General features: G+C 45.4%; 1 protein-coding gene across 6 annotated transcripts in view; it reads right to left on the bottom strand.

Moving 5' to 3' along the window:
• IP6K2 (inositol hexakisphosphate kinase 2) overlaps positions 1-25,502 on the bottom strand; it is a 30,206-nt gene extending 4,704 nt beyond the window's left edge. Inside the window, exons 1-6 of one of the 6 annotated variants that reach the window (XM_081247492.1) lie at positions 25,421-25,465; positions 23,935-23,961; positions 23,746-23,845; positions 3,548-3,875; positions 1,407-1,629; positions 192-367 (exon numbers count right to left, since the gene is read on the bottom strand). In XM_081247492.1, the coding sequence (XP_081103618.1) occupies positions 192-367; positions 1,407-1,629; positions 3,548-3,749 (601 nt within the window). In that variant the 5' untranslated portion in view covers positions 3,750-3,875; positions 23,746-23,845; positions 23,935-23,961; positions 25,421-25,465. Of the gene's footprint in view, positions 1-191; positions 368-1,406; positions 1,630-3,547; positions 3,876-22,815; positions 22,955-23,745; positions 23,962-25,338; positions 25,364-25,420 lie in introns of those variants that run through there. The other 5 variants (XM_081247490.1, XM_081247493.1, XM_081247491.1 and 2 more) reach the window with 5 other exon arrangements.
• Between the last annotated feature and the right edge of the window lie 902 nt (positions 25,503-26,404).

The following is a 26,404-nucleotide window of genomic DNA, read 5'->3' as shown; positions in this document are numbered from 1 at the left end:
CCCAGCACCTGCACTCCCAGACCAGCCTTCGGCCCCGAGGGAAGTAATATCTGCCCACAGTTACCACGTAGAGTGTCCTAGCACAACCATGACTAAAAAAAAATCCAATCTCTCTCTCCAAGCTCATAGGGTCTCCTCTCACTTGCCCTCCCTTCCCCCCAAGGCAGAGATGCCCTATGAACAAAGGATACTGTACTGGTTCCGATGTTTTGCATTCTCCTTCATTCTCTGTAACTGTTGCTGGTGACACTTCATGCTCCAAGGGTTGTAGTGTTTAAGCTGGGAAGTGACATTCCCCTTTTTCTCTACACTGTAGTACAATACTTCAGATTTCTTCAGCCACTCAAATTCTTCTTCTAACTTATGGCTATAAAGAGACAAGGAGCCAATAAATCATAATGTCTTATCAAAACTCAGGGGCAAAAAGGCATGAAGGAACTTTCTGGAGTGATAGGAAGTTTCATACCTTGATGTGGTGGTTGTTTTAGTGTACACATTAAACACTTCATTTACCATAGTATGTTATACCTCGACAGTTGATTGATTGATTTAGAAATTTTAATCTTTATTTATTTATTTTCTTTTTTTTATGTTTTAGGCTGCGCAGCATGCAGAATCTTAGTTCCCCAAACAGGGATCAAACCCGTGCCCTGTGCATTGGGAGTGCAGAGTCTTAACCACTGAACCTCCAGAGAAGTCCCAAGACAGCTGATTTAAAAAAAAAAAGGTGTGGGGGGGTGTCAGCTCACTGTGTTTCTACAGTTGTCTTTCTACAGTAAGGAAAACCTTCGATGACAAAACAACCTCTGCTTCCAGCCCGCACCCTGCAAGGCAGCCTTCACTGCCCTCTTCTTCTAGGCAGTACACCCCCTGGCTTCTGGTACATCCAGGTTCCCTGACTCAGAATGCTGGAGACTGAAATTCCATGAGAATAAGTCAACCTACTTAGCTACGTTTTTAACATATATATAATTTATCTTTTCACAAGCTCTGCCAAGGTGTGGCACTTGGAGCGTTCTGCCTATGGGGATCCCCAAGATTTGGGGATGCCCAACTGACCATTCTGTCTCCCACTATCAGTGAACAACCTGAGGTGATGGGATGGCTTCTGTCTGGGTCACTGCTACATCCCCAGGATGCCACATAGGGCCTGGCACAGGGCAGATGCAGGAGGAGTGAGTGACTGAAACTTTTTTTTACAGCTGCCACTACAGTTGTTTTACCCGAAATGGCATGATATAACTCAGAGTCAATTAAAGCTGGGCACACCATGTGGGAACTGACCACTGAGTGACGAGGTACCTACTAATAAGTCCATAGTGTGAGTCCTTAGCCCTAGGGGACTGGGCTGTAACTGAGATCCCTCCTCTCCCACGAAGTTCAGTCTCCTCTCAGTCTATACCCACCTCTTCATCTTCTCCTCCTTCCGGTGCTGACGCACCCAGTCCTTAGGGATCTTTTCTGTTTCTAGGACGTGATGTTTTTTGTTCGTCCACCTTAGCAGCTTACTTTTTGGTTCACAGTCTGAGTTATCTACACTGTCCATAGTTCCGTGGTCCCCTTTTAATGGATATGCTATTAAACACAAGTTCCTGTCTTCATCTTCTTCAAAGCGCACAGATACCACACCTGGAAGAAGGGTGAGGAACAGAGAGGACTTTTAATTCCACAGGAAGATGTGTTACAAATAACATGATTGTAACATTTATTGTTTTCTTACCCTGTTCCTTAGTCTCTATGTTGCCAGAGGCCCCAAACTCATCTGCAAACCTAACAAATATCAAAACATCTAGAAAAGATGACACCATACAAGACAAGCAATTAAGGAGCAAACATGGCCGAGAGTCTTCCTCTCTGATGCACTCAACAAGGCAAGAGCCAAAGAATTACAAGACACATTTTTCCATCATTGAAAATGTTTATTAATTTTTATGTAATTCTTCTAATCCTAAGAGAGACGTAAAAACATTTGCTCTTTATATCTTGTGGGAATTTTTAAGGCCCTAAACAGAAACTCCAACAGCCTTGAGGCTTGCTTTAAAGCAGAGCCTGAACAGAGATTTGCCTGAGGGGTAAGAAGCATCCAACGGTAAGGGAAGACTGGGCAAGCAAAACAAAATAAAGGAGCAAACGAAACAAACCACACAGCACAAAAGACACCCTAGCAAAGGCTTCTTGCAGCGCCCCCCCACTGGGCACCCCAAGCCTTTTGCCCTTCTTGAATATATTGCTTTATTGGTCTTTGCAGTCTCATGTCACAAAAGAACAAAATGAACACAAGGCAAATAGGGTTGGGCTGGGAGCACAGACGCGTAGTGGCCTTGAAAGCAGCTCTCCCAGAGTCTCTAGAACCTGCCATGTGTAATTAGACAGTCTTTGAGGAGGGGGCTGTCAGGTGGGAGTGTTTCAGCAGGTGCCGACGAGTGCCTTACAGCGAGTGCCTTACAGCCGACTGGCTGAACACCTTTCCTCCCAGGCCTCTGTGGCCTGGGATCACTCAATTTGCTCAGTCCTTGCTGCAGGGGAATGCGTGCTCAGAGAGACGACACTTCTGAGGTGGTACCTGGCTCTGGGCGCAGAGGAGCCGGGGTGGGGAATTCAGGGGACCACATTTTCCTGTGGCCATGGGAAAAGAACCAGGGAAAAAATGGGGGCAGGGGCAGCCAGCTAACAAGGGGCCTTTGGCTTTGTCCTGGAAAAAACAACAGAGAAGGACCAAGTGAGGGCCCCCAACTCCCCCACCCCGACCACAACACACATGCATATTCAGAGTACAAAGAGAGATGCCCAGTACATTCTGTCTTCAAAGAGTATGTTTCAACAGTTCCAGAAGAACCCAAGTCGTTCAAGAGTCTTTTGGATAACCAGGCAATGCAACTTTAAAATTAATTTCCTTAATGGATTCTTCCTGATTTACAAAGGATCTCCGCCCTCCCCAGGAAAGACCACACCATGCTGTCGGCTGCTGATTCCCCCCCACCCCCACCAAAATGCATTATAAAAAGGAAGAAAGAGTCACCACATGTGAATCAAAGGGTTGCCATAATACAGCCATTTCGGGGACATTCCGTAATAGCAAAGGGCTTCAGCTAATCAGCACAAGCCTCCCACTCCTGCATTCCATCTGACTCAACTCTGCTCCCAGCCTACCTAATCAACAGGGCTTCTGGTTTCCTGGAGGACAAAAAGCAGGCGGCAAGTATTCTGGGTAAAATCCTCCCAAAGTCTTCCCCGGATGTCTCCTCATGGGGGACTATGGGTTACCGAGATAAAAAGACACCTGAACATAAAACACAACTACACTTCCACCAAAAATAAACTCAAAACAAACCCACAAAACAAAACAGAATTGAGCAATCTTACCGGGACTTGAAAACTGAGGGTGTGAGGTGCTGGGCGGAGGGCCAAGAGGAGAAGGAGGAGGGAAAACACAGAGTGAGTGGGAGGGGTGAGGGCTCCGGGGATGGCTGCCTGGGCTTTCCTTGGCCGCGACGCCTTGCATGTCCTTGCCAGGCGCTGGCGACCCCTACAGCAGCTGGGGGCTCACCTTTGTACTGGGGAGTGAATTTGCGCATCTCCGCAGGGAGGGTCTCGTAGAACTGGTGCTCCCTTGGGACCAGAGGCTTGCACAGGGTCGTCTCGTTGAAGCGGAGCACGCACGAGTGCCCCCCGACCTGGTGGACAAAGGGCTCCAGCAGGATGCCCTTGGCGCGGGGCTCCACGTCCATAGCCCTGAAGGCTGGGCTCATCCTCCAGGTGCAGGCAGCAGGGAGAAGGGGGAGGCAGCGGGGTGCAGCGGCCAGCGCGTCCTCTGTCGTCTGTCCGTGCGTCCGTCTGTCTGGCCTCAGCTCCTCGGTTGTGTGAGCCAGGACGCTCTGCCGGAAGCAAAGAGTGACAACGGAGTTGGAAAAGGCCAGGAACCGCCTTAGAGGCGCTAGCCCTCCTCTTCCAGCAGAAAGACAAAACAGCCTGAGCTCCCGCGGGGTCCCGCCCACGCTGCCCACTTCGGCCCCGCCTCCTCCCACAGAAACAAGCAGCCAGAGCTCTCCCCCCGCGGGCCGAAGCCGACTGGCAGGGACTGGTTGCGGGACCCCTAAACAGCCCCCAATCACCCCACCAGGAGTTAGAAAGCCACTACCGCGAAGCCACGGCGACGAAATTGTGATTTTAGGTAAAAATCACAATTTCAAACCTAATATTCTGATTAAATCTTACCATTTTCTAATAAAATTGTTAAATTTACAGTAATTGACATCCAAGTTCCTCCGTTAGTTATATAAATATATTTTAATAGACTTTATTTTTTTAGAGCAGATTTAGGTTCACGGCAAAATTGAGAAAATACAGAAATTTCCCATCTGCCCCGCATATGCATGGATAGCCTTCTCCATTATCAATATCCCCCCATCAGTGGTACACTTGTTACATATGATGATGAATCTATACTGATACAGCACCATAGTTTATTCACTCTTGGTCGTTAATTATGTTTTTTTGTTTTTGTTTTTTTTTTGTGGTACGCGGGCCCCTCCCGTTGCGGAGCACAGGCTCTGGACGCGCAGGCTCAGCGGCCATGGCTCACGGGCCTAGCAGCTCCGCGGCATGTGGGATCTTCCCGGAACGGGGCACGAACCCGTGTCCCGAACCCGTGTCCCCTGCATCGGCAGGCGGACTCTCAACCACTGCGCCACCAGGGAAGCCCCATTAATTATGTTTTTATAAAATGCATTTAAAGGGAAAACCTACTTACGCACCATCTAGTAAGATTTACTCCCCCAGGGTGCGCACACTGCCCTGCTCAAGGCCAAAGACAAGCCCCATTAACCTTATTAGCAGTGGAGCTTGGGCCTAGCTTTAATGATTAACGTCTGTATCGAAAAACAACTGATCGAGGCTGGCTAACTCCTTTGAAAAAGATACACAGTGCTCTAGGTCACCAACTATTTTTATCCGTTCTATCCCGATCTCCAAAAGCTGGGGCACACCTTTAAATCAAAACTGCATTCTTGGGGCACTCAGGGGTCTCATTCACTGAGATCCAGGAACTTAGACCTGACTTCAGATCCCCAAGCACATTGGATCTTAGCAAAGCACACCTCTATGCGCCTGTGGACCGTTTCAGGGTATGTCAACCTCATTCTGTTTTCTGTCTGTAATTTACAGACTACACAGTTGCTACTAGCACTACTAACGGGGCTTGGGCTACATTTCAGTATCTGTACAGGTTTCTTACTGGGAACTCCTCCAACTCCCATGACTCCAACTGAGATGGTGGTGGTGAGAATGGGTTGGCTGGAGATTTGCCCACTGTCCTCTAAGGTGGGTAAAGCACCCCAGTCTACGCTAGGCTCACTATAGGAACTTACTTCATATGGTCCTCGGGATACTTTCTATGAGGTAGACACCTCTCTCCCTGTTGGAAACAATGAAGCTGATTCTAGGAGCTGAGGAAACTCATCCAGGGCTAGGGACAAGAAGCCACAGTTTCCAAATGAACCTCAATCTGTTGGATGCCCCCACACGGCTGCCTCTGGGGCCCAAGGTCTCTGGCACATCTGCCTTGGTATAGCACTTAAAAGTATATGGGGGCTTCCCTGGTGGCGCAGTGGTTGAGAGTCTGCCTGCTGATTCAGGGGACGCGGGTTCGTGCCCCGGTCCAGGAGGATCCCATATGCCGCGGAGCGGCTGGGCCCATGAGCCATGGCCGCTGAGCCTGCGCGTCCAGAGCCTGTGCTCCACAACGGGAGAGGCCACAACAGTGAGAGGCCCGCGTACGGCAAAAAAAAAAAAAAAAAAAAAGTATATGGGACATTTAGCTTGTCCTGTGACAGTGCTTTCACCATGTATTTATATTTTCTGTTTATAAAGCAGCCTCTTTTAAAGAGTTTAGGGACTTCACTGGTGGTGCAGTGGTACAGAATCTACCTGCCAATGCAGGGGACAGGGGTTCGAGCCCTGGTCCGGGAAGATCCCACGTGCCGCGGAGCAACTAAGCCCGTGCTCCACAACTACTGAGCCTGCGAGCCACATCTACTGAGCCCACGCACCGCAACTACTGAAGCCTATGTGCTCTAGAGCCTGTGCTCCACCACAAGAGAAGCCACCACAATGAGAAGCCCACGCACTACAACGAAGAGTAGCCCCCGCTCGCAGCAACTAGAGAAAGCCCACACGTAGCAACAAAGACCCAACGCGGCCAAAAAATAAATTAAGTGATTTTAAAAATAAATAAATAAAGAGTTTAGCTGGTGTTAATCTTTTCCTTTCAGAGAGAACCGACAGTGGGCACCCATTGGACTCAAGGATTAGGAATCAGTAAGCTTTCCTATATGCAAAGAGCAGAATACCAAAGCTTCTGATTTCTCACCTGGCACTACCTTCTCATTACAGAAGCCCTCAGGAGGGCATGTGCTGTGAGGAGTCCCAAGACACAACACAGGCAATCAGCTTGAAAGATGAGTACCTTCCAGCCTCTCCAGACTCTCTCCGGAAGGTGGAGCTCTGAGATGCTTGGCCACGCAAGCCCTTTAGGTCTATAGAGACCAGTTCACACCAGTTTTTCAGTAGTGAAAAAGACCTCTTGAGTAAGAGCAACACCAAGGGAAAGCTACTGACTCATGATCGGTCTGCCAGTACCCAAGCAAGAACCAGGTACCATAATTATTAAACTGTGAAAGCACAAGATGCTCCCCAGGGGCCAGGCTTTAGAAACACAATTCAAACCTTTCATAAACGTGTAAAACTCCTCTTGTTACTACAGCAATGCCAACACCAATGCAATCCCTTTCCAACTCTGTTCAAGATTCCTTAAATGTATTCAATTAAGTAGAAAAAAAATCTCTCCCCAGGCATCTCTCTTACCCATTCCCCACCTCCAGCGAAAAATCCAAAACAAAAACTGGTCCTTCATGGCAGCTCTCTGGAGTATGGTTTGCGGGTGTGGCTGGAGGCTGAAAAGCCCAGTGAGGGTCTATACCTCCTTCTCCCAGGTCTCCCGTGTGTTCATTAGCTGCTGGAACCTTGACACGGAACCTTGCCAACCCTCCCGCCAGCACCCAACTCTGGCAGTCCAAAGGACATTGCTCCCCGGAGAAGAATCATCATCTTAGGTAGAGAGGCAAGGAAAATAAGGCCCTTTCTCGCCTGTGCCAAGCCTGATGACAGAGTAAACTCCTAAATGGTAGAATTAGGGAGAAAATTGATCCTGTAGTGAGGTGGAGCCAGATTCTAGTCCCAGTTCTGCCATTCAATTGCTTGGAGGAAGATTCCAAGTCCCTGCTCCCTTTCGGTTCCAGTTTTCTGGTCTGTAAAATGGGGAGGAGAGGCCTGGGGTAGATCTCTACTCTGTGGGTGGTATAATCAAACTAGTGAGTGGTAACCAGCAGTTTGTTTTAATCAAATAGGAAAAAACAGTAAAAATCATTGCATTGCACATAATAAGGTTAAGTCCTGTTTTGTGATTCTTTGATTTCAATTATGCTCAATCTCTCAATATGAAGATAACTATGGCTTCTCTATACAACATACTTCTTACATTTGGGGCTTCAGACAAAGAAATGCAGCTTTTGTTCTAGGGTCCCTTACAGACCCTATCCCTGTGGTAAAATGAAGGATCAACATCCCAAGGATTACACCCCAGATCAGCTTCTTCTCTAGTGGCTTCAGCCTGGTCAGAGAAAGAAAAATGCCCAAAGCACCTGCTCTGTTTCACTGCTACTCTTTTTCTGTTCCACATGTGGTTTGAGCAGTTGGATCTCTTAAAGGTTTTTAAACATCTGAGGTCTAAGGCCCAGTTTCCCAGGAATCCTAGAATATTAATGGTTACTGAGAAGTCCATGTGATGTGTGGACCCTGAATCTAGTGAGATAGGGAATAACCATAAAACACTGGCTTCAGATTAAGCATCTATTTTAGCTTTCCACATTGCCTCACATTTGTCCATGAAACTATCGATAGGTAAGAAATACAGAACATGATTCATCCTAGGACAAGAAATAGATTTCCCCCACAGCCCACCCCCCTAAATCTATCAAATTAGTTTAAGGATCTGCTGGAAACAATGCCTTAATAGTCTTAACTTATAAAATATTGCAAATAAAACAACTATGACTCATGAAAACCCCTGGGCCCTTAGCTCACACATCTAGAATGTGGTTAATGAGGCGACAAATGGGATCTGCTGGGGCCACTTACTCTGCCTCAAGAAAAGCCTCAGGGTTGGGCAGTCACAGGAGATGGTGTGAAGCACACTAGCCCAATGGTAGAAGAATAACCTTCACCATCTGCACCTCCTCTCCATGAGCCCAGAGCCACTGCCCACATCTGCACACATCCATACACAACCCATGACTATACCACCAGGGTCAGTCACTGGAATTCTCAAACGTTGCTGGTAGGAATAAAAGAAGTACAGCCACCTTGGAAAACAGTTTGGCAGTTTCTTATTAAGTTAGACATATACTTATTATATGACCCAGTAATCCTACTCACAGGTATTTACCTAAAAGAAATGAAAACAAATGTCCACATAAAGACTTGTACACGAATGTTCACAGCAGCACTATTCACCATAGCCAAAAGGTGGGAACAACCCAAATGTCCATCAAATGGGTGAATGAATAAACAAACTGTGGTGTATCCATATAATGGAATATTATTCAGCAATAAAAGGAATGTATTGATATAGCAACAACAAAGATTAATCACAAAAGCATTATGTTAACTGAAAAAAGCCAATCACAAAAGACTATGTACTGTGTGATTCCATTTATAGCAAAACTGTAATAGCAGAAAGTAGATAAGCAGTTGCCAGGGGGCAGAGGTAGGGGAATAGGATTGACAGCAAAGAGGTCCAAGAGAACTTTTAGGGGTAATGAAAATGTTCTATGCTGTGACTGGAACAGTGATTACATGGCTGCATAAATTTGTCAAAACTCATCAAATTATAGACTTAAAATCAATGAATCTTGGGGCTTCCCTGGTAGCACAGTGGTTAGGAAGCCACCTGCCAATGCAAGGGACACAGGTTAGAGCCCTGGCCTGGGAAGATCCCACATGTCGCAGAGCAACTAAGCCCATGTGCCACAACTAGTGAGCCTATGCTCTAGAGCCCGCAAGCCACAACTACTGAGGCCGCAGGCCACAACTACTGGCCCACATGCCACAACTACTGAAACCCGCACACCTGGAGCCCATGCTCCGCAACAAGAGAAGCCACAACAATAAGCCCGTGCACCGCAAAGAAGAGTAACCCCCGCTCACAACTAGAGAAAGTCGGCGCACAGCAATGATGATGCAACACAGCCAAAAATAAAAAACAAATAAATAAATAAAATCAATGAATCTTATTGTATATAAGTTATATTTCAATAAACACCTTGAATTTTTTCTTTTTTAATTTACAAAAGTTTCATAAGTACAAATTATTTTAATAATCAGAAAAGACTGTAATTAAAAGATCATATTAGCTGTTAAATAGTTTTTTTTTAAATAAATTTATTTTATTTATTTATTTTTGGCTGTGTTGGGTCTTCATTCCCGCAGGCGGGCTTTCTCTAGTTATGGCGAGCGGGGGCTACTCTGCATTGTGGTGTGCGGGCTTCTCATTGCGGTGGCTTCTATTGTTGCAGAGCACGGGCTCTAGGCACGCAGGCTTCAGTAGTTGTGGCATGCGGGCTCAATAGTTGTGGCTTGAGGGTTTATTTGCTCCGCGGCATGTGGGACCTGCCCAGACCAGGGCTCGAACCCATGTCGCCTGCATTGGCAGGCAGATTCTTAACCACTGCTCCACCAGGGAAGTTCCAGTTATCTTTTTTAATTCTTGTAAAGCCAAAGCAAAAGCATACTTTCACACAAACGAGCAGAACAGAAGCATAATGGTCCAATAAGCCTTTCAGTAAAACACCCATGACAAAAGAAAAATCAACAGCAAATCCCCTCCAATTATACTGGCTTTCTTGTTATTTCTCAAACATGCTTGATACATACCTACCTCAGGGTCTCTGTCCTTGCCATTCCCTTTGCTTGGTGCACTTTTCCCCAGATATCTCCCTTGCTCACTCTCGTACCTCCTTCAGCTCTGTATGCAAATATCACCTCTTTAATGAAGTCTTCCTTAGCCACCCCATCTAAAAGTGCCATATCTCCCCATCCACATTCCTTACACAACCGTGATTTTCTCCTCAGCACTTATCACCACCTAACATACTATATGTTTTATTTGTCCTGTTTATTTTCTATCTCCTCCACCCTGCCCCACCAGAAAATAAAGTCCATAAGGTCAGACATTTTTTTTTTTTTTTTTTTTTTTTTTTTTTGCAGTATGCGGGCCTCTCACTGTTGTGGCCTCTCCCGTGGCAGAGCACAGGCTCCGGAGGCACAGGCTCGGCGGCCATGGCTCATGGGCCCAGCCGCTCCGCGGCATGTGGGATCTTCCCGGACCGGGGCATGAACCCGTGTCCCCTGCATCGGCAGGCGGACTCTCAACCACTGCACCACCAGGGAAGCCCCAGGTCAGACATTTTTGACTGCTCTGTTTACTGCTGAATCTCCAGAGCCCAGAAGAGCACCAGCACTGAGTAAGTACTCCACAGGATGTGCCTCAAATCACTACTGCGTCATGAATACCTGTTGCACACAGATCAACAGAGAACTCAAAAGGCACCCACTGCAATTATCCAAACCCACACCAACCGCACAGGGAGTACAACTGTTAAAAAGCAGCACACCACACACTTTACAAAATGCATTCTGAGCATCGGCTGGATATTAACTTTGCATTTATAATCTCCCACCTTATTAAGTCTGCACTAACTGGGGAGTATAAATGAAGGACCCTGCACCTGAATACTCATCTGGGTCCTACTGGTGTGGAAACATTTCATGTAAACAAAGCCTAAACTCTTAATCTAATGACAACCAACCTCTTGGAAAATTCTCTCTTGTAGAAAATCAGGCAGAAGAATGGCCACTGAAGAATAAACTTTTAAAATGTAGATACGAGAAGATTAAAATCCTATCATAGTTTAAAACAAATATACTAGTTAGCATTCAGAAGTTCTGTGTTAGTATTGAGTTGACATCCCAAAGACCCAAGGCTTTCAGGTTGCTAAGTTATCACTGAAAGATAATTATCCCCATCTTTTGCAGGCAAAGCAAAGAAAGGCCATGGGGTTGGTGCTGAGTATTTGCTGAAGGCCTTTTCAGCAATGCTGGTGGGTCTGCCATCCAGCTTCAAACAGGGTGTCTCTGCAAGACAGTGCAGGAGAAAAATTATCCCCTCCATGACCTGAACTTCTAGAAAAGCTGGGCAGCAGATAAGGCACAATCCCTGGTGACAAAATGAATAAACCAAAAGGAGATTTAGCAAAATAAAGCCAGGAAGGAAGAAGAAAGCTGTTAATGTTTGCCTTGTGGGAGGCACCAAGGAAGGTGGCTGACCAGACTGACCCATTTGGGTCATGGGTGTATGGCATCAAACTACCACCAACCCCAGGAAAACTCCCACCACTGCTCCATAAAAATCAGGTCCTGGCAGGACATCTCTTATACCCCAACATGAATGCACTCACCTCCACATCCAGCAATACGGAAGTGTATGATGGACTATTAGGATACTATAAAACATTGTTTACCACCTTTATATTTTAAAAACAATCTGATATGCTCTTCAATTAAAAGAAGCAAGATACAGGGAATTCCCTAGTGGTCCAGTGGTTAGGACTCCATGCTTTAACTGCTGGGGCCCAGGTTGGATCCCTGGTCAGGGAACTAAGATCCCGCAAGCCATGTGGGGCAGCCAAAAAAAAAAGGAAGATACAAAATTGTATAATCTATGATATTAGCTGAACTATGTCATAAGACTTACAGAGGAAAAGACTGGCAAAAAGTTCCAGCTTTGCCACTAAATTGTACACTTAGAAGTGGTTAAAATGGTAAATTTTATGTTATGTTCATTTTACTATGCACCGAAAAACCGTAAAAACAAAAATACCAGCTACTCACAGGGGTCATGGCTGCCCATCCCCTCCCAAGGCCCTGGAGTCACTGTATAAAAAAATGTTGAATGTCTTGAAGTCTCACAGCTGATATATGAAAAAAATTTGACACACGTTTCCCAAATTTGATGACAACCCTAAAAATTTACATGACATATGATGAATTGTGAGGCTGCAAGAAACTGTTCTAAGTTGTCAATAATAGAAAGCAGATGGGACTTCCCTGGTGGTCCAGTGATTAAGAATCCGCCTTCCAAGACTTCCCTGGTGGCGCAGTGGTTAAGAATCCGCCTGCTAGTGCAGGGGACATCGGTTTGAGCCCTGGTCCGGGAAGATCCCACATGCCGCAGAGCAACGAAACCCGTGCGCCACAACTACTGAGCCTGCGCTCTAGAGCCCGGGAGCCACAACTACTGAGCCCGTGTGCCTAGAGCCTGTGCTCCACAACAAGAGAAGGAGAAGCCCACGTACCACAATGAAGAGTAGCCCCTGCTCGCCAAAACGAGAAAGCCCACGCAGCAATGAAGACCCAACGCAGCCAAATTAATTAATTAAAAAAAAAAAAAAAAAAGAATCTGCCTTCCAATGCAGGGTATAGGGGTCCAATCCCTGGTTGGGTAACTAAGATCCCGCGTGCCGCAACTAAGACCTGATACAGACAAATAAATAAATAAATACATAAATATTTTTAAAAAAATAAATTTAAAAAATTGTAACAAGTGTTATCCTACAATAAATTTAAATGACAGCTAACAAATGAAATAAATTTATGGAAAGCAGATGACAATTAACCACCCTAGAGTAGTGACTATGTGACCTTTTTATTTTATTATTTATTTTATTTTAAAATATCTTGGCTGCGATGTGCGGCACGCGGGTTATTAGTTCCCTGACCAGGGATCCAACCTGTGCCCCTTGCAATAGAAGTGCAGAGTCCTAACCACTGGACCGCCAGGGAAGTCCCTATGTGACCTTTTTATAGAAAAATTATGACACTGCTGTCATAGAATGAGGCAGTCAATATGCTGCTCAGAAATGTAGGGAAAAAATATTGTACTATTGATTTTTGAAATGTGTAACTTCTTGTGTTTTCTTTTTTCAATCCAAACATTTACTTTCTTACATTATTGGGGTTTTTAAAAAATTTTTATTGGAGTATAGTTGATTTACAATGTTATGTTAGTTTCAGGTGTACAGCAAAGTGAATCAGTTATACATATACACATATCCACTCTTTTTTAAGATTCTTTTCCCATATAGACTATTACAGAGTATTGAGTAGAGCTCCCTGTGTTATATGGTAGGTCTTTATTAGTTATCTATTTTATATATAGAAGTATATATATGTCAATCCCAATCTCCCAGTTTATCACTCCCCTCCCCTTACCCCTGGTAACCATAAGTTTGTTTTCTACATCTGTAACTCTATTTCTGTTTTGTAGATAAGTTCACTTTCTTACCTTATTGTTTTCATAATTGTAAATTCGTTTGTTTAAAGATGGTACTTATAATTATATATTTATATAAATCAATTATATATATTTATTACACTATATAAACTTTAGCCACCACAAAAGCTGGATCTGCCCAGTACTAAGTGGTAAGATTGTTATTCCCATCTCTTCAGTTTTCTGAATGTTCCAAACTTCTTGAAATTTTCTCGAACTCAGAGCATGTGTTTGTTACCTTTATAATTGGGAGTGAAAATATTAGGGGGAAAAATAATTCACTACGACTGAAATAAGAAACCCAGATGGCTGCTCAGCTCTTGAAGGTTTTAAACTCATCCGCCAAAAAACCCTGATGCAACCCACACTGCATGCTCAGCGTTCCACTCCATGATGGAGACCCTAGGAGACCGACCCCATGTAAACAAGGGAGGATAATAACTCCAACACATCCTGTCCCTAAAATGTGTGCAAGGTGCTGAAGGGTCAGAGGAGGAAGTGACCAACTCAATCTTCAGTGACAGTGGGATACAACCATGTCAGAGAAAAGAGCTACCGTTTACCAAGCTGTTAGTCTGTTCTGTAACTCCCTCCCTCCAACCACAGCCTTCTGGAGTAGATACTAAGATCACTCCCACTACAGATGGGTGCACTGAGGCACCAGATCACCTAGGCCTCATCATGGAAAATAACAGGTACTTTGAGATGAAAGAGTCATTGCTAAGAAGGCTGGAAGGGTTACCCCCATGTCATAGCAGGTGCTGGCTCCACCAAAGAATGCAGCAGGGCCAGAGAGACAAGACACAGAAGCCTTCTATTAACTTGACACAAATGCCTGGGGTCCAACACCAGGTGTTCATTTCCCCCCTCATCAGCATTTTATTCTTGTTTTTTTTTTTTAATTTATTTGGCTGCGCCAGATCTTAGTTGCAGCACGCAGGATAGGATCTTCTTCATGGCTGTGCACAGGTTCTTCCTTGCGGCACGTGGTATCTTTTTTAGTTGCAGCATGCAAACTCTTAGTTGAGGTGTGTGGGATCTAGCTCCCTGACCAGGGATGGAACCTGGGCCCCCTGCATTGGGAGCATGGAGTCTTAGCCACAGGACCACAGGGAAGTCCCTATATTCTAGTTTTAATAAAGGAGAAACTACAAGTTGTAAGTTGTAAGTGGAAGTATTTCAAGAAAAGTCACAACAATGCAGATCCTTCCACCAATTCTGAGGGACAAATGAAACAGCAGATTCTGTTCCAAAAATCCGGACAAGCTTTTCCATTAAGGGAAACAGCAGCCTCTCAGAGGCTTCTCTGTTGAACCAGCAGCATGATCACACTGCCACATCTCTTTGCCTCATCAGACCAGATTTCTGGAATGAAAGACTAGAGGGTCCCAATATGGAGGGGGACAGGGAGAAGGAGCTTTCAGCCTACCTAGAAATATGTTCCTCAGTTACAATGCTTGAATTACAGAGTTTTAGCAATTTAAAAAGTTTTTCTAAAAAAAAAAAAAGTTTTTCTAGCTAAAAGTAGAGCACTACTCCTTCAAGAAAATCTAAATTATTGACTCTAAGGTGTCACATGTCCCCTTTATCAGAATATCAAATTTACTTATAAATACCTAAATGTATTCCATACACACACCAAGAATTATCAGTCCTCCTTAAAAAGCCTGTTTCCCCTCTTCAAGGGCAATTTTCCATCTCCAGTCTCCTCCTCCTGATGCAGACTACAACTCCCACCACCATGTGGGAAACATACACAACAGGAACATGCAGAAGTGACCCCTGAAGGCTATGGCCAAAATTGTTCTGAGGTCTCGATCTATGGGGGACTTTCCTACCTTAGTCATGGTTCTCTCATGTGCCAGTTAACAGTCCATTAGCTTCAGGTAAGATTATATGCTCCCTGCCTGTGGTCAATGTTTACCCCTGCTCATTTCTCAGCCAGTTCCCAAACCAGATGACACATGAACTCATCCTCTGAAACCAGTGGTGCCGAAAATGATTCAGTCCTCATGGCCAGCCACAGAACCCAGGCAGCCCTGACCCGCCCAGGACAGCACAATGAAGGCTGTACCTGCTGGTGGAGGGATGCGCGTGCCCTGCGCTACACCAGATCCTGTGCCCAGAAGGCACAACTTCCTCTGGGTCCTCACAACACCTCACTCAGGTAAATACTCCCCTCAAGGGTCTGCTAAGCATCCCAGGCTAACAGCATCAACATGGCAGCTTTGATCACCCAACTACTCTAAGTACAGTCAGTGCTCCTCCATGACCAGCCAGGAAAAGAACGAGATATGGGAGTGAGAAAATTCCTGACACTGCATAGGTCACAGCACTATATCTTTTTTTTTTTTTTTTTTTGCGGTACGTGGGCCTCTCACGGCTGTGGCCTCTCCCGTTGCGGAGCACAGGCTCCGGACGCGCAGGCTCAGTGGCCATGGCTCACGGGCCTAGCCGCTCCGCGGCATGTGGGATCTTCCCGGGCCGGGGCACGAACCCGCGTCCCCTGCATCGGCAGGCGGACTCTCAACCACTGCGCCACCAGGGAAGCCCACCATATCTTTTTTTTTTTTTTGCGATACGCGGGCCTCTCACCGCTGTGGCCTCCCCCATTGAGGAGCACAGGTTCCGGACACGCAGGCCCAGTGGCCATGGCTCACGGGCCCAGCCACTCCGCGGCATGTGGGATCTTCCCGGACCGGGGCACGAACCTGCGTCCCCTGCATCGGCAGGCGGACTCTCAACCACTGCGCCACCAGGGAAGCCCCACAGCACTATATCTTAACACATGACCATTCGTCAATCATCCTCTATGAGTCCTGGGACTTCTTTCCAAAATAAGGCACAGCAAAATATTAAAAACTTCTTTAGGGAAATCAAGTTCAACTGCACCCATAGTTCTGAAGCAAATTACACACTGACTCCTTTGGAATCACCCAGCTTGCGAGAAGGGCAATGACTTCAGTCAGTCAACAGACGTGAGGATTGGGAGAGAAGGCCAACGGGGCACTTCCACTTTTGATATTTTACCACTATTCCCTTTCTTTGGCTCTATAAAAAGAGCCTAAGGTATTTTCAAAGTAAAAACACTCTTTGAGAGCGAGATAAATCATTCCTGGGAGAGGGGTAGCCTGTTCCTTCCTTTCCCAGCCCTCATCTGCCCCAGATGTGTTGGCCACATCCATCATTTTTTCAGGGCCCAGAGTCTGTCAGGTGGCAGCTGGCACCTCTGCAAGGTCCAATGTTCCAAATGCACCAGGAGCCTGCATCCTGGGCTTACCGTCCTCCTCTGGCCTCCTGATGCAGGTGCAGCATCCCAAGCCACCCATAAAACCCAGCACAGGTTCTACAAAGGGCAGGGGCAACTCAAAGAACCTAAGGGAGAGATATGTGTGTTCTCATGCTCCGATAAGGACACAGAGCAAGAAAAACCCACACGTTCAGCAGGGGGTTGGCAAACACCTCAGCTGTCTCTCTAGAGGAACTCACCTTGGAGAACAGACACTGTTCGTGAAAGGACATCTTCCACTGCCTTATATGTAAAACCTCTATTCATAACAGAAGAAAAACTGAAAATGTTCAACAAGAACCAACTAACTGGGCTTCCCTGGTGGTGCAGTGGTTAAGAATCCGCCTGCCAATGCAGGGACATGGGTTCGAGCCCTGGTCTGGGAAGATCCCACATGCCGTGGAGCAACTAAGCCCGTGCGCCGCAACTACTGAGCCTGCGCTCTAGAGCCCATGAGCCACAACTACTGAGCCCGTGAGCCACAGCTACTGAAGCCCATGTGCCTAGAGCCCATGCTCCGCAGCAAGAGAAGCCACCGCAATGAGAAGCCTGCACACAAGTAAGAGTAGCCCCCGCTCACCGCAACTAGAGAAAGCCTGCGTGCAGCAACAAAGACCCAATGCAGCCAAAAATTAAAATAAATAAATTAAAAAAAAAAACCTGACTTAGGTAGACAGTAATCTCAGCAATGTGCAAGTAAGCGCTTTAACAGTTATTGGTGTATGTTTTTCCTGTCAGGTTGCTCAAGCTCATAAAAACATACATTATTTGGCCAAGTATACTTCATCTATCTGTCTTCTTCCTTTGTTGCTTACTCGGGCAATCTCTCAAGGAAACAGTATGATTATGTTCAGCACTAGAGCCAACAGATATGGGGTCCACACACCTCCATGGGCACCCTGTAAAAGAAGCTGAACTGTGAACTCTCGCTCATGAGAGGGGAAGGAGGAGTAAGGCACAGTCCACATATACCAAGTTTAAAGCACATTAAGCAAATGGGTATCAAAGTGAAAGCCGGCAGGCTTGGACTTAGGTTAATCCCAAGACAAATGTTGCTGCAGCCTCAGCAAAAACACTGAATTTGTATAGACATGACCTGGGATCTCAATCAGAGACTGGGACAGATGAGAAGGTGGGAAGGTTATAGTAAAAATGCATATCCAATGTTAGTTTTATACTTGTAAAACAAAAATAGTCTTTTACTCCTATAAAACAAACATTGCAGGGCGATGCAAGATTTCTGCATTCCCCAAGAGAGTATGACAAGCACACCCAGCCCATGGGGCCACCTCATTTCTGAGTGTGCAGCCGTGGATAGGAAAGCCCTGTGGCCCTGGAGCAGCCCATCTTAAAGATGAACAAGGCTCAAGGCAAGGGGCTGTGGTGGGGTTAAGACAGACTGATGTGGCTCGGGGGTTTGCCTTTGGGATCCAGCTCAGGTACCAAGCGGGCACATTCTTGAAAACTAAGTGCAGAAATAACAACACTAGAGCCAAGTGTTCTGCTTCCTAGTCTCTAACACATCTTATTCCATTAAAAGAAAAGTTCTACTCTTCCTTAGGCTTGGGATCTGACACTCAGTTTCTACAAGTATATGTCTCAAGTAAGGTAAACAGATGGATACACAGAGAATACAGGTAATACTAAATGATCTCCCATTTGATCAATTATGAGTTTCAGTTAAACACATTCACAAGATGAGTTAAAAAAAATCCAGCAGTGCAAAGAAAGCTTTGTGAATTTGTCACGACAGAGAGCAAGCAGAAGAGGCCCAGGCTGACTCCAGTTGCCCAAAGGGGCTTGTGAAAGCAAGTACTGGAGCCCTGTCTCCAAGTCAGAAAGGTTTCAAGAAAACCCAAAGCCTGAAATCATTCAGTCCAGGGTGGGATGAGACTTCTCACCACCTTGCAGAGTGGCCAGGAATGAAAAGAACACAGGTAAAAGACGTAGCACAGTGAGGGTGTTAGGCAAGGCAGCCGTAGCTGCTATCATTTTTATTTTTTGTGGGTGGGTGCTGTAGGTGTTGACCACATTACTTCTACAACAGCTACATTTCACTAGCACAAAATCAAATCAAGGCATGACTTTTCTGTTGTTACCAGGCGCTTATTTTGCTACCTGTTCTGACCTGGATACCACATTTAGAAGTTATCATCCTCCCAACCATTTCAGTCTTAACCAAGGGGCATCTTGTTGGCATAAAGAACAAAAACTCTTGGATTTCCCTGGTGGTCCAGTGTTAAGATTGTGTGCTTCCAATGAAGGGGGCATGGGTTCGATCCCTGGGTGTGGAACTTCCACACGCCGCGGCCAGAAAAAAAAAAAAAACAGAACAAAAACTCTCTTTTCACTAGAATATTAACTTTTGGCCATCATATACCAATAATGCTGGGGAGAGATGTTACTGCTTGTTTTCCATAGCTTAATCCTTACTTATAAGAGTGAATTAGCATAACTTCAATTGGAAGAGAACACTATTAATGAAAATTTCTCCAAAGAGATTGGAGAAAATATCTGCAAACAAAAAAAAATGAACCCAAGGTGCACCTGAGCAGTATGTGAGGCATGGTCAGGGCCAACAAATTCTTGTAAGCTGAGTAAGTCAAAGTCCTAAGCCTCCAATCTCCCATGTGGAAAATGGCAAAATGATAAAGTGCTACAGCCTCCCTGGTCACAAAGCAACTACCTTTAGAACATACCACCACAACTGACAATAGGACCAGCTGGGCAGCACCGACCTGCTTTCTCTCTCCAGTCCTGAAGTGTAACACAGTGCAGTAGTGTCCTTTCAAACATGTCAGGGTGAGAGGACTTTCAGAAAGACCGACGGGCCAGTGGGGAGGGGGGCTACAATGGGGATGAGGGGTACAGGATTTCTTTTGGGAGGAATTATATGGTATGTGAACTATATCTCAATAAAGCTGTCATTTAAAAAAATCAACACAGTAAAAGGGTCGCACTGCAGAGGTCACAACCAGCTTGGCGTAAAGGTTCCAGCGACAAAGTCACATCTCCAACACCGAGAGGGGAGAAGGAGTATTTAAGAGGAAAGCACCTCCAAAAGTGGCTACGGGAATGGCAAAGATGCAAACAAGCAAGTTGGAGCAGAACTAATTCATGAAATATGTGGGTAAAAAGCATAACTTCTAAAGGAATACATTATTCTAGATAATAACTAAATATGTATGTGAAAATTAAAACAACAAATATTACAAGAATTCCAACTTTCAAGTACCTCTCTGTAAGTTTTTTTTGTTTTTTTTTTTGCGGTACACGGGCCTCTCACTATTGTGGCCTCTCCCGTTGCGGAGCACAGGCTCCGGACGCACAGGCTCAGTGGCCATGGCTCATGGGTCCAGCTGCTCCGTGGCATGTGGGATCCTCCCGGACCGGGGCATGAACCCGTGTCCCCTGCATTGGCAGGCAGACTCTCAACCACTGTGCCATCAGGGAAGCCCTCTCTGTAAGTTTATACACTTGAGTTGTACCACAAAATTATTTTAAAATCTCTCTGACAGGGGACTTACCTGGTGGTCCAGTGGTAAAGAATCCGCCTTGCAATGCAGAGGACCCGGGTTTGATCCCTGGTCAGGAAACTAAGATCCCACATGCTGTGGGGCAACTAAGCCCACGCACCACAACTACTAAGTTCACGCACCACAACTATTGAGCTCGCACGCCTCAGCTAGAGCCTGCGTGCTGCAAACTACAGAGCCCATGCGCTCTGGAACCCGTGCGCCACAACTACAGAGCCCATGCACCCTGGAGCTTGCGTGCCACAACTAGAGAGAAGCCCGTGCTGCAAGGAAAGATCCCACGTGCCGCAACTAAGACACGACACAGCCAAAAATAAGTAAAATAAATAATAAATTAAAAAATAAAATAAAATCTCCCTGACAAGTTGAGGCCTGCCTTATACTTGGGTATAAATGGTATTTTACCTATTCTTGGTGTCTGCCTTCATCTGTAAACTAGTCGTGGTAGTTTTATGTAGATGCCATAAGGTGGGAACAAGATTTAAAAATCTAGCCTACTGCCTGGCTTACATGCAATGCACTCCTCAAACGTGAGCTGTCCTCCGTCCACCATTCCAGTTCCTACAAAAAGTCCAATGGAAGATGGAGGCCAGAGGGTGGACTTGACAGTATAAGTGGATGAGGGCATGTTAAGCCTGCACTTTTGTGAGGCGGATGAAGAAACAGGGCTTCCGCAACAGGTAGAGGAATGGAGTACCAAGGGACATCCTGCTTAGCTCTTTGAAAAAGACATTTTTAAACTGGTTACAAGTGTGATAAAATGACCACCATTATTAGTTTGGGGTCTCTTTATCCTGTAGATTTTCTTCAGTGCATTTTTCTATTCTTTCCACAAATAGGATCAGGCTATATGTGTTGTTTTGCCTTTTTTTTTCCCAAGTAAAATCAGCTTTAGTTTTCTCACCTAACTTTAAAAAAATAGTGATAAAATATTCACAATATAAAATTTACCATTTTAACTATTTTGGGGTGTACAGTTCTGTGGCATGAAGTACATTCACACTGTTGTGCAATAATCACCACTATCTCCAGAACTTTTTCATCATCTCAAACTGCAACTATACACATTAAATAATAAATCCCCACTCTCCCTACTCCCCAGCCCCTGGTAACCACCATTCAACTTGCTGTCTCTACAAATTTGAGTACTCCAGTTTCCCATATAAGTAGAATCATTCAATAGTTGTCCTGTTTTGCCATTTCTCCCCCAACTAAACTATATGACTTAGACATCTTGCTACATCAGTCTATATATGAGTCTTTTTAAAGGCTGTATAATAGTCACACAAAATCATAATGTATTTATCGACTTCCATACTGACACTATTTCCAACTTTTTTCTTACCATAATAATGCAGTGAGCATCCTTGTATCTGTCTTTGCACACCTGTTAAGTATTTCTGTATGAAAAAGTCCTAGAAGTAGAATTGCTGGGAGCATAGATTTTAAAAGATCACACCCATTGTTTCACTCTGACCCAACCTATGAAGTATGTGAGCCACTGGATTCTGGAGTATGGTGGTTACATTTTATGTTAGGAAAATTAACCAGGCAGAGAGACAAGGAAAAACCTGGCTTCAGAAAGGCTCTGACTTCAACTGCTGGGCAGGGGGTGGTGGAAAAACGTCCTGACAGCCCTCAGGTTCTAGGGCCACCAAGACAACAGGACTGCTATCTCCAGACACCTGTCTCGGACCTCTTTAATGTAACCTCCCCTACTCAGTGGCATACATGGCAGGGCACAGGGTCTCCTGTCTTCTCCACTGCACCCACAGAGCCAGCTGCCCTGCCCAGCCTACACAGAAGAACCAAGGAAGGAGGGGGAGAAGGTAAAGAAGCAGGACTTGGTAGATGGCAAAGTGTAGCACACTGTCCTTAACCCTTGAGGGAGCAACAGACCTCCTAGAGAATCTGAAACAACTGTGGGACTCTCCTGAAAATTCACACCCTCACTGAACTCTGCAAACAATTTGTGGAGTGGGCAACTATGGACCCTATCTTCAGAATCCCTGATTCAGGGAGTCAAATTAGAGGAATGAGTCAGATACTGAGTCTTCACAAGTCAGAACAAGGATGTTTTGTTCATGAAGTCAGAAACAGCTGAGAAGATAGTGAGTTGAGCTGCAGACACTTAAATATAAGGGATGATAAAGCAATCAAGAAGAAATGTACAGCAGACAGCTAGAAGCAGTAAGAGTGAAGCTTGAGTGAACTTAACTTGAAAACAGATTTGGGAATTACCTACAAAGGGAAGGCAGAAGGCACCCCAAGAGTAATGTGCAAAGAAAGAAGAGCACTGGGTCGAGGCCTCCATAATTGTGAACAGCCTGTGAGCAGAGGGTGCAACGTCAGTGTGAGAGAAGGAGGTCTGTAAGGAGACAAGGAGCAAAACATCTTCATCCTCCTGGAGGCCAAGGGTAAGAATCTCCTCTCTGTTCCACATGGAAAATCTGGACCACATGACACAGAGGGAGGAGGAGGGTCTTGCACTGTGTGGCCCTATATAGGTCCCTGACAGCCCTCAGAGTTCACGGTTTGGGGCTCACTTTTGCATGAGCCTTGGCAGTTCCAACACAACTTCTTCACTGAAAAGATATACAGGTGTGACTCCTTCAAACCCAGCCACCAGAGTCAAAAGGTCTCAAGCACAGGGCGTGATCAGCAAAAGCCAGCATATGGGAACCCCTACAGGATAAATGACAGTTGTTCGAACAGATAAATTACAAAACAGAGTAAGCACATTAAATTTAAGAGACAAAAGAGACACTTCAATCAAATGCCATATGCAGACTTTATCTGGATCCCAGTTTGAACAAACAACTATAAAAAAATAATGAGACAACCAGGGATATTTGACCATGACTGAATATTTGAAAAAAAAAATTAAGGAATTATCATTGTATTTTAGGCATAATAATGGTGTAAAAACCATGGATAGCTCTTTGTCCTAGAGATACACAATGAAATACTTTTGGATAATATACACTTTGGGGATAGGTTTCCTAAAAAAATTCCGTTGTTTTTTTTTTTTTTTTTAAAGGGGAGGGGAGGAAGGCAGAGTGTAAATGAAACAAGATTGGCTAGGAGTTGGTAACTGCAGAAGCTGGTGATGGATGGATGGTTGACAAACCCAAACCAAGTATCCATCATTTAAGGAGACTCTTTTCCTTCAAATTCTGAGGTAAACGCTAAATTCAATTTTGGGGGAAAAGGCCCCTTCCTTGCTACCAGAATATATTACAAAACACTAGTATTACTTGTTACTTTTATTACTTGGTATGCAAATAGGCAAAAATATAATTTAAAAAACAAAAACATGCTTTAAAATGTAATCACATGAAAGCAATCATCTACTACACAAAAATGTGTTCGATTTGTCTAAGGTGATCACCCCATTAGGTAAAACAACGTCACTTAAAGGAAAAATTCTTCCCCAGTGCATCCTCTTTATGAACCAAACAATGGAAATTTTTCACCTCAGCAAGCTGGCCTCAGGGAGGCTCATCCCTGTTGCCTAGATACGGGTGATATCTCCCTCCGGTGCTTACGGAAGGCTCTGGCACCCCTTGCACCCCTCTGCAAAGAAGACTGGTTAAGGTTCATCAGTCAGTAGTTGTGCCTTCCTCACACATTCCACTGCTCAGACAGATATGGGGCTGGTATACCATGTACTTGTCTGTCACCTGCGAAGCCTTGAAACAAAAAGAAGTCTATTACATTTGCTAAACTGGTTTTTACAATTGTATCAACTCCAGTCCTAGCTCTCATCCACCTGATTTCTAACAATTCCTGAGAATTCTATTCTAAAGTCACAAAGCAGGTCAACCAACTGGAGTAACAGTTAACCATTCAACTGACTTTTGCCTCCAGAAAAAGTTACTAAGTGATCCACTGGCCTATTACGTCAATATGATAAAGTATTCATTTTGCTCAGTTTCTAATTCTGGTAGTGGTTAAAGTTAAAACAATAACAATACTGCCCTGAAACTTCTCGTTAAATACTTAACACCAGATTACAGGATGCAATTACACAAACTCCACAGCAGCAATCTACGTAAATAAGTATTTTAGTTCACTTAAAATGTTACCCTACTAAAAATGCAAATACAGCAAATAATTAAATACTAGAATTCATCAAAACTACTGTAATCATGGCGCTTTATACAAAGTATCATAAAACTTGTGATCTGCAACATTTCTGTTACCACTTTTTAGAAGTTTCAGTACTTAAAACTATTTTTTCAGATGATTTTATCTTATTCTTGTTCTATGTACATTTTGTTACCAAAATGTTTCATTCCAATCAGCGATTAGTTTTATTTCCCTGGTATTTAAGAGCACTAGATTTTACTGGTTTTTACATTTTCTTTTCACAACATTTGGACTCATTTTTCTGCAATTCGGCTTTAATATATGAAACTGAATAAAAGCCAAAAATGAAACAAATCATTAGGACGCAAAAGACAAAAAACAGTCTGTAATCCAACGTGAACGAAATGAAAGCTCCATCCATGGTGAAGCTTATCACTATTAAGAAGACGTCCCCGGATCCATTTTAGGACTTTTTGGGATAAGAAGGTTTGGTGTGCAGACTCCCCCACCAGACACCAGCTGACAAGCCCAACTGACATTCAACACTCAAAATGGCTCCACATCTGCCGGCCGCAGGTAACCGTACCTGAGGCGTTGGGTTGACTTCTCCAGCCAAAGACTCAAGGAGACCCCCCGTCAATAACCCGGAAGATCGTGGACGTCAATGTACTGGGGAGACCCCCTCAATGACCCAGGAGATCTTGCCCTCCCCAATGACTGGAGACTTCAATGACAGGGGGAGATCCCGCACCACCAAAATATCCGGGAGACCCCCGCCCCCTCCAATGACCAGGGAAGATTCTGCCCGTCAAAACCAGGGGAAATCGTCTCTCCCCAGTAACCTGAAGAAATAATGCCTCTCTCAAATGACCCGGGGAAATCTGGCCCCACCAGGACCCTGAGAGATCTCTCCTACTCCCATCATCGCGGGAGAGCCCCTCCCAAAAAACCCGGGAACACCCCTAATGACCAGAGACCTCGCTCCCCGACGACCCGGAGAAACCCTCCTCCAAAGCCGCTGGGGCGGTAGAGCGGTAGGCCAAGCAGAGCGGGCGTTACCTGCTACCTCAGCCGGTCCCGCGGAGCTTCCGTCCTATTGTTTCTCTCCCGCCAAGATGGCGGCCGCTGCGGCGAGCCCCGCCCCCCGCGCCTCACTCCCGGAGCCCCTTACTATTGGCTCACACCGGGAGCCCAGCTCGCGGACTGGGCGGCCCCAAAAGCGCTGTTGCTAGGGCGCCCGGATTCTTTGTAGTGGCTTCCGGAAGGGGCGGTGCATGGGGCGGGGTCACCGAGAGGGGTGGAGTCTTGTCTGCCTCCATGGGAGAGAGTGGCCAAGGTTGGGTGGACAGGTGGGCTTCGAGCCCAGGGGTGCAATACGGGATGCCAGGGGTACAGATGGGTCAGCCAACTGTACCATTTTTCCTGGGTCCCAGCGATTTCCTGGGGTGCAGGACTTTTAATATTAACTTTGAGACAGTCTGCAGCAATCTGGGAAGTTGGTCACCCTAGCAGATAGATGGACAGAGGACCGGATGTGGCTGGACGGAAAGATGGACAAAAGAGTGGCTGTAGACGGTGGATAAAGGGCGGTTGTATGCACAGGTGGACAGATGACTGGATGTAGATGGATGGACAAATGACTAGATATAGAGGGGTGAACAGAGGAGTGGCTGTATAGTCCTTTGTGGACTGGTGGGTGACCCAGTGTCCAATCCAGGTTCCACCAAGCTCCACACTACAGAGCTTGTCTGAAGTCCGTTTTTCCTGGGCCCTGTGTGAGCCAGAAGGTCTCCCACCTGAGTTAATATCATTGTGGCTGGCAAAAGCAAGGGAGGATGGGGATGCTAGTGAGAGTGGGTAGAGCCTCCTACCTGTTCTCTGCTCTTTTAAAAAATCCCTGTGTGCTGGCAGTTTGCAGAGATGTGGATTCATGCATATACTCATTCATTCAACAACTATTTATGGAACACCTACGCTCTGTGCTGGAAATACAGCAGTGAACAAAAACAGTAGGAAAAAAAAAAAAGCCTGCCCTTATGAGGA

The sequence above is a fragment of the Mesoplodon bidens genome (genome assembly GCF_964165515.1).
Source record: "Mesoplodon bidens genome assembly, chromosome: 10".
Taxonomy (NCBI): domain Eukaryota; kingdom Metazoa; phylum Chordata; class Mammalia; order Artiodactyla; family Ziphiidae; genus Mesoplodon; species Mesoplodon bidens.
This window is presented reverse-complemented; position numbering and strand designations above follow the sequence as displayed.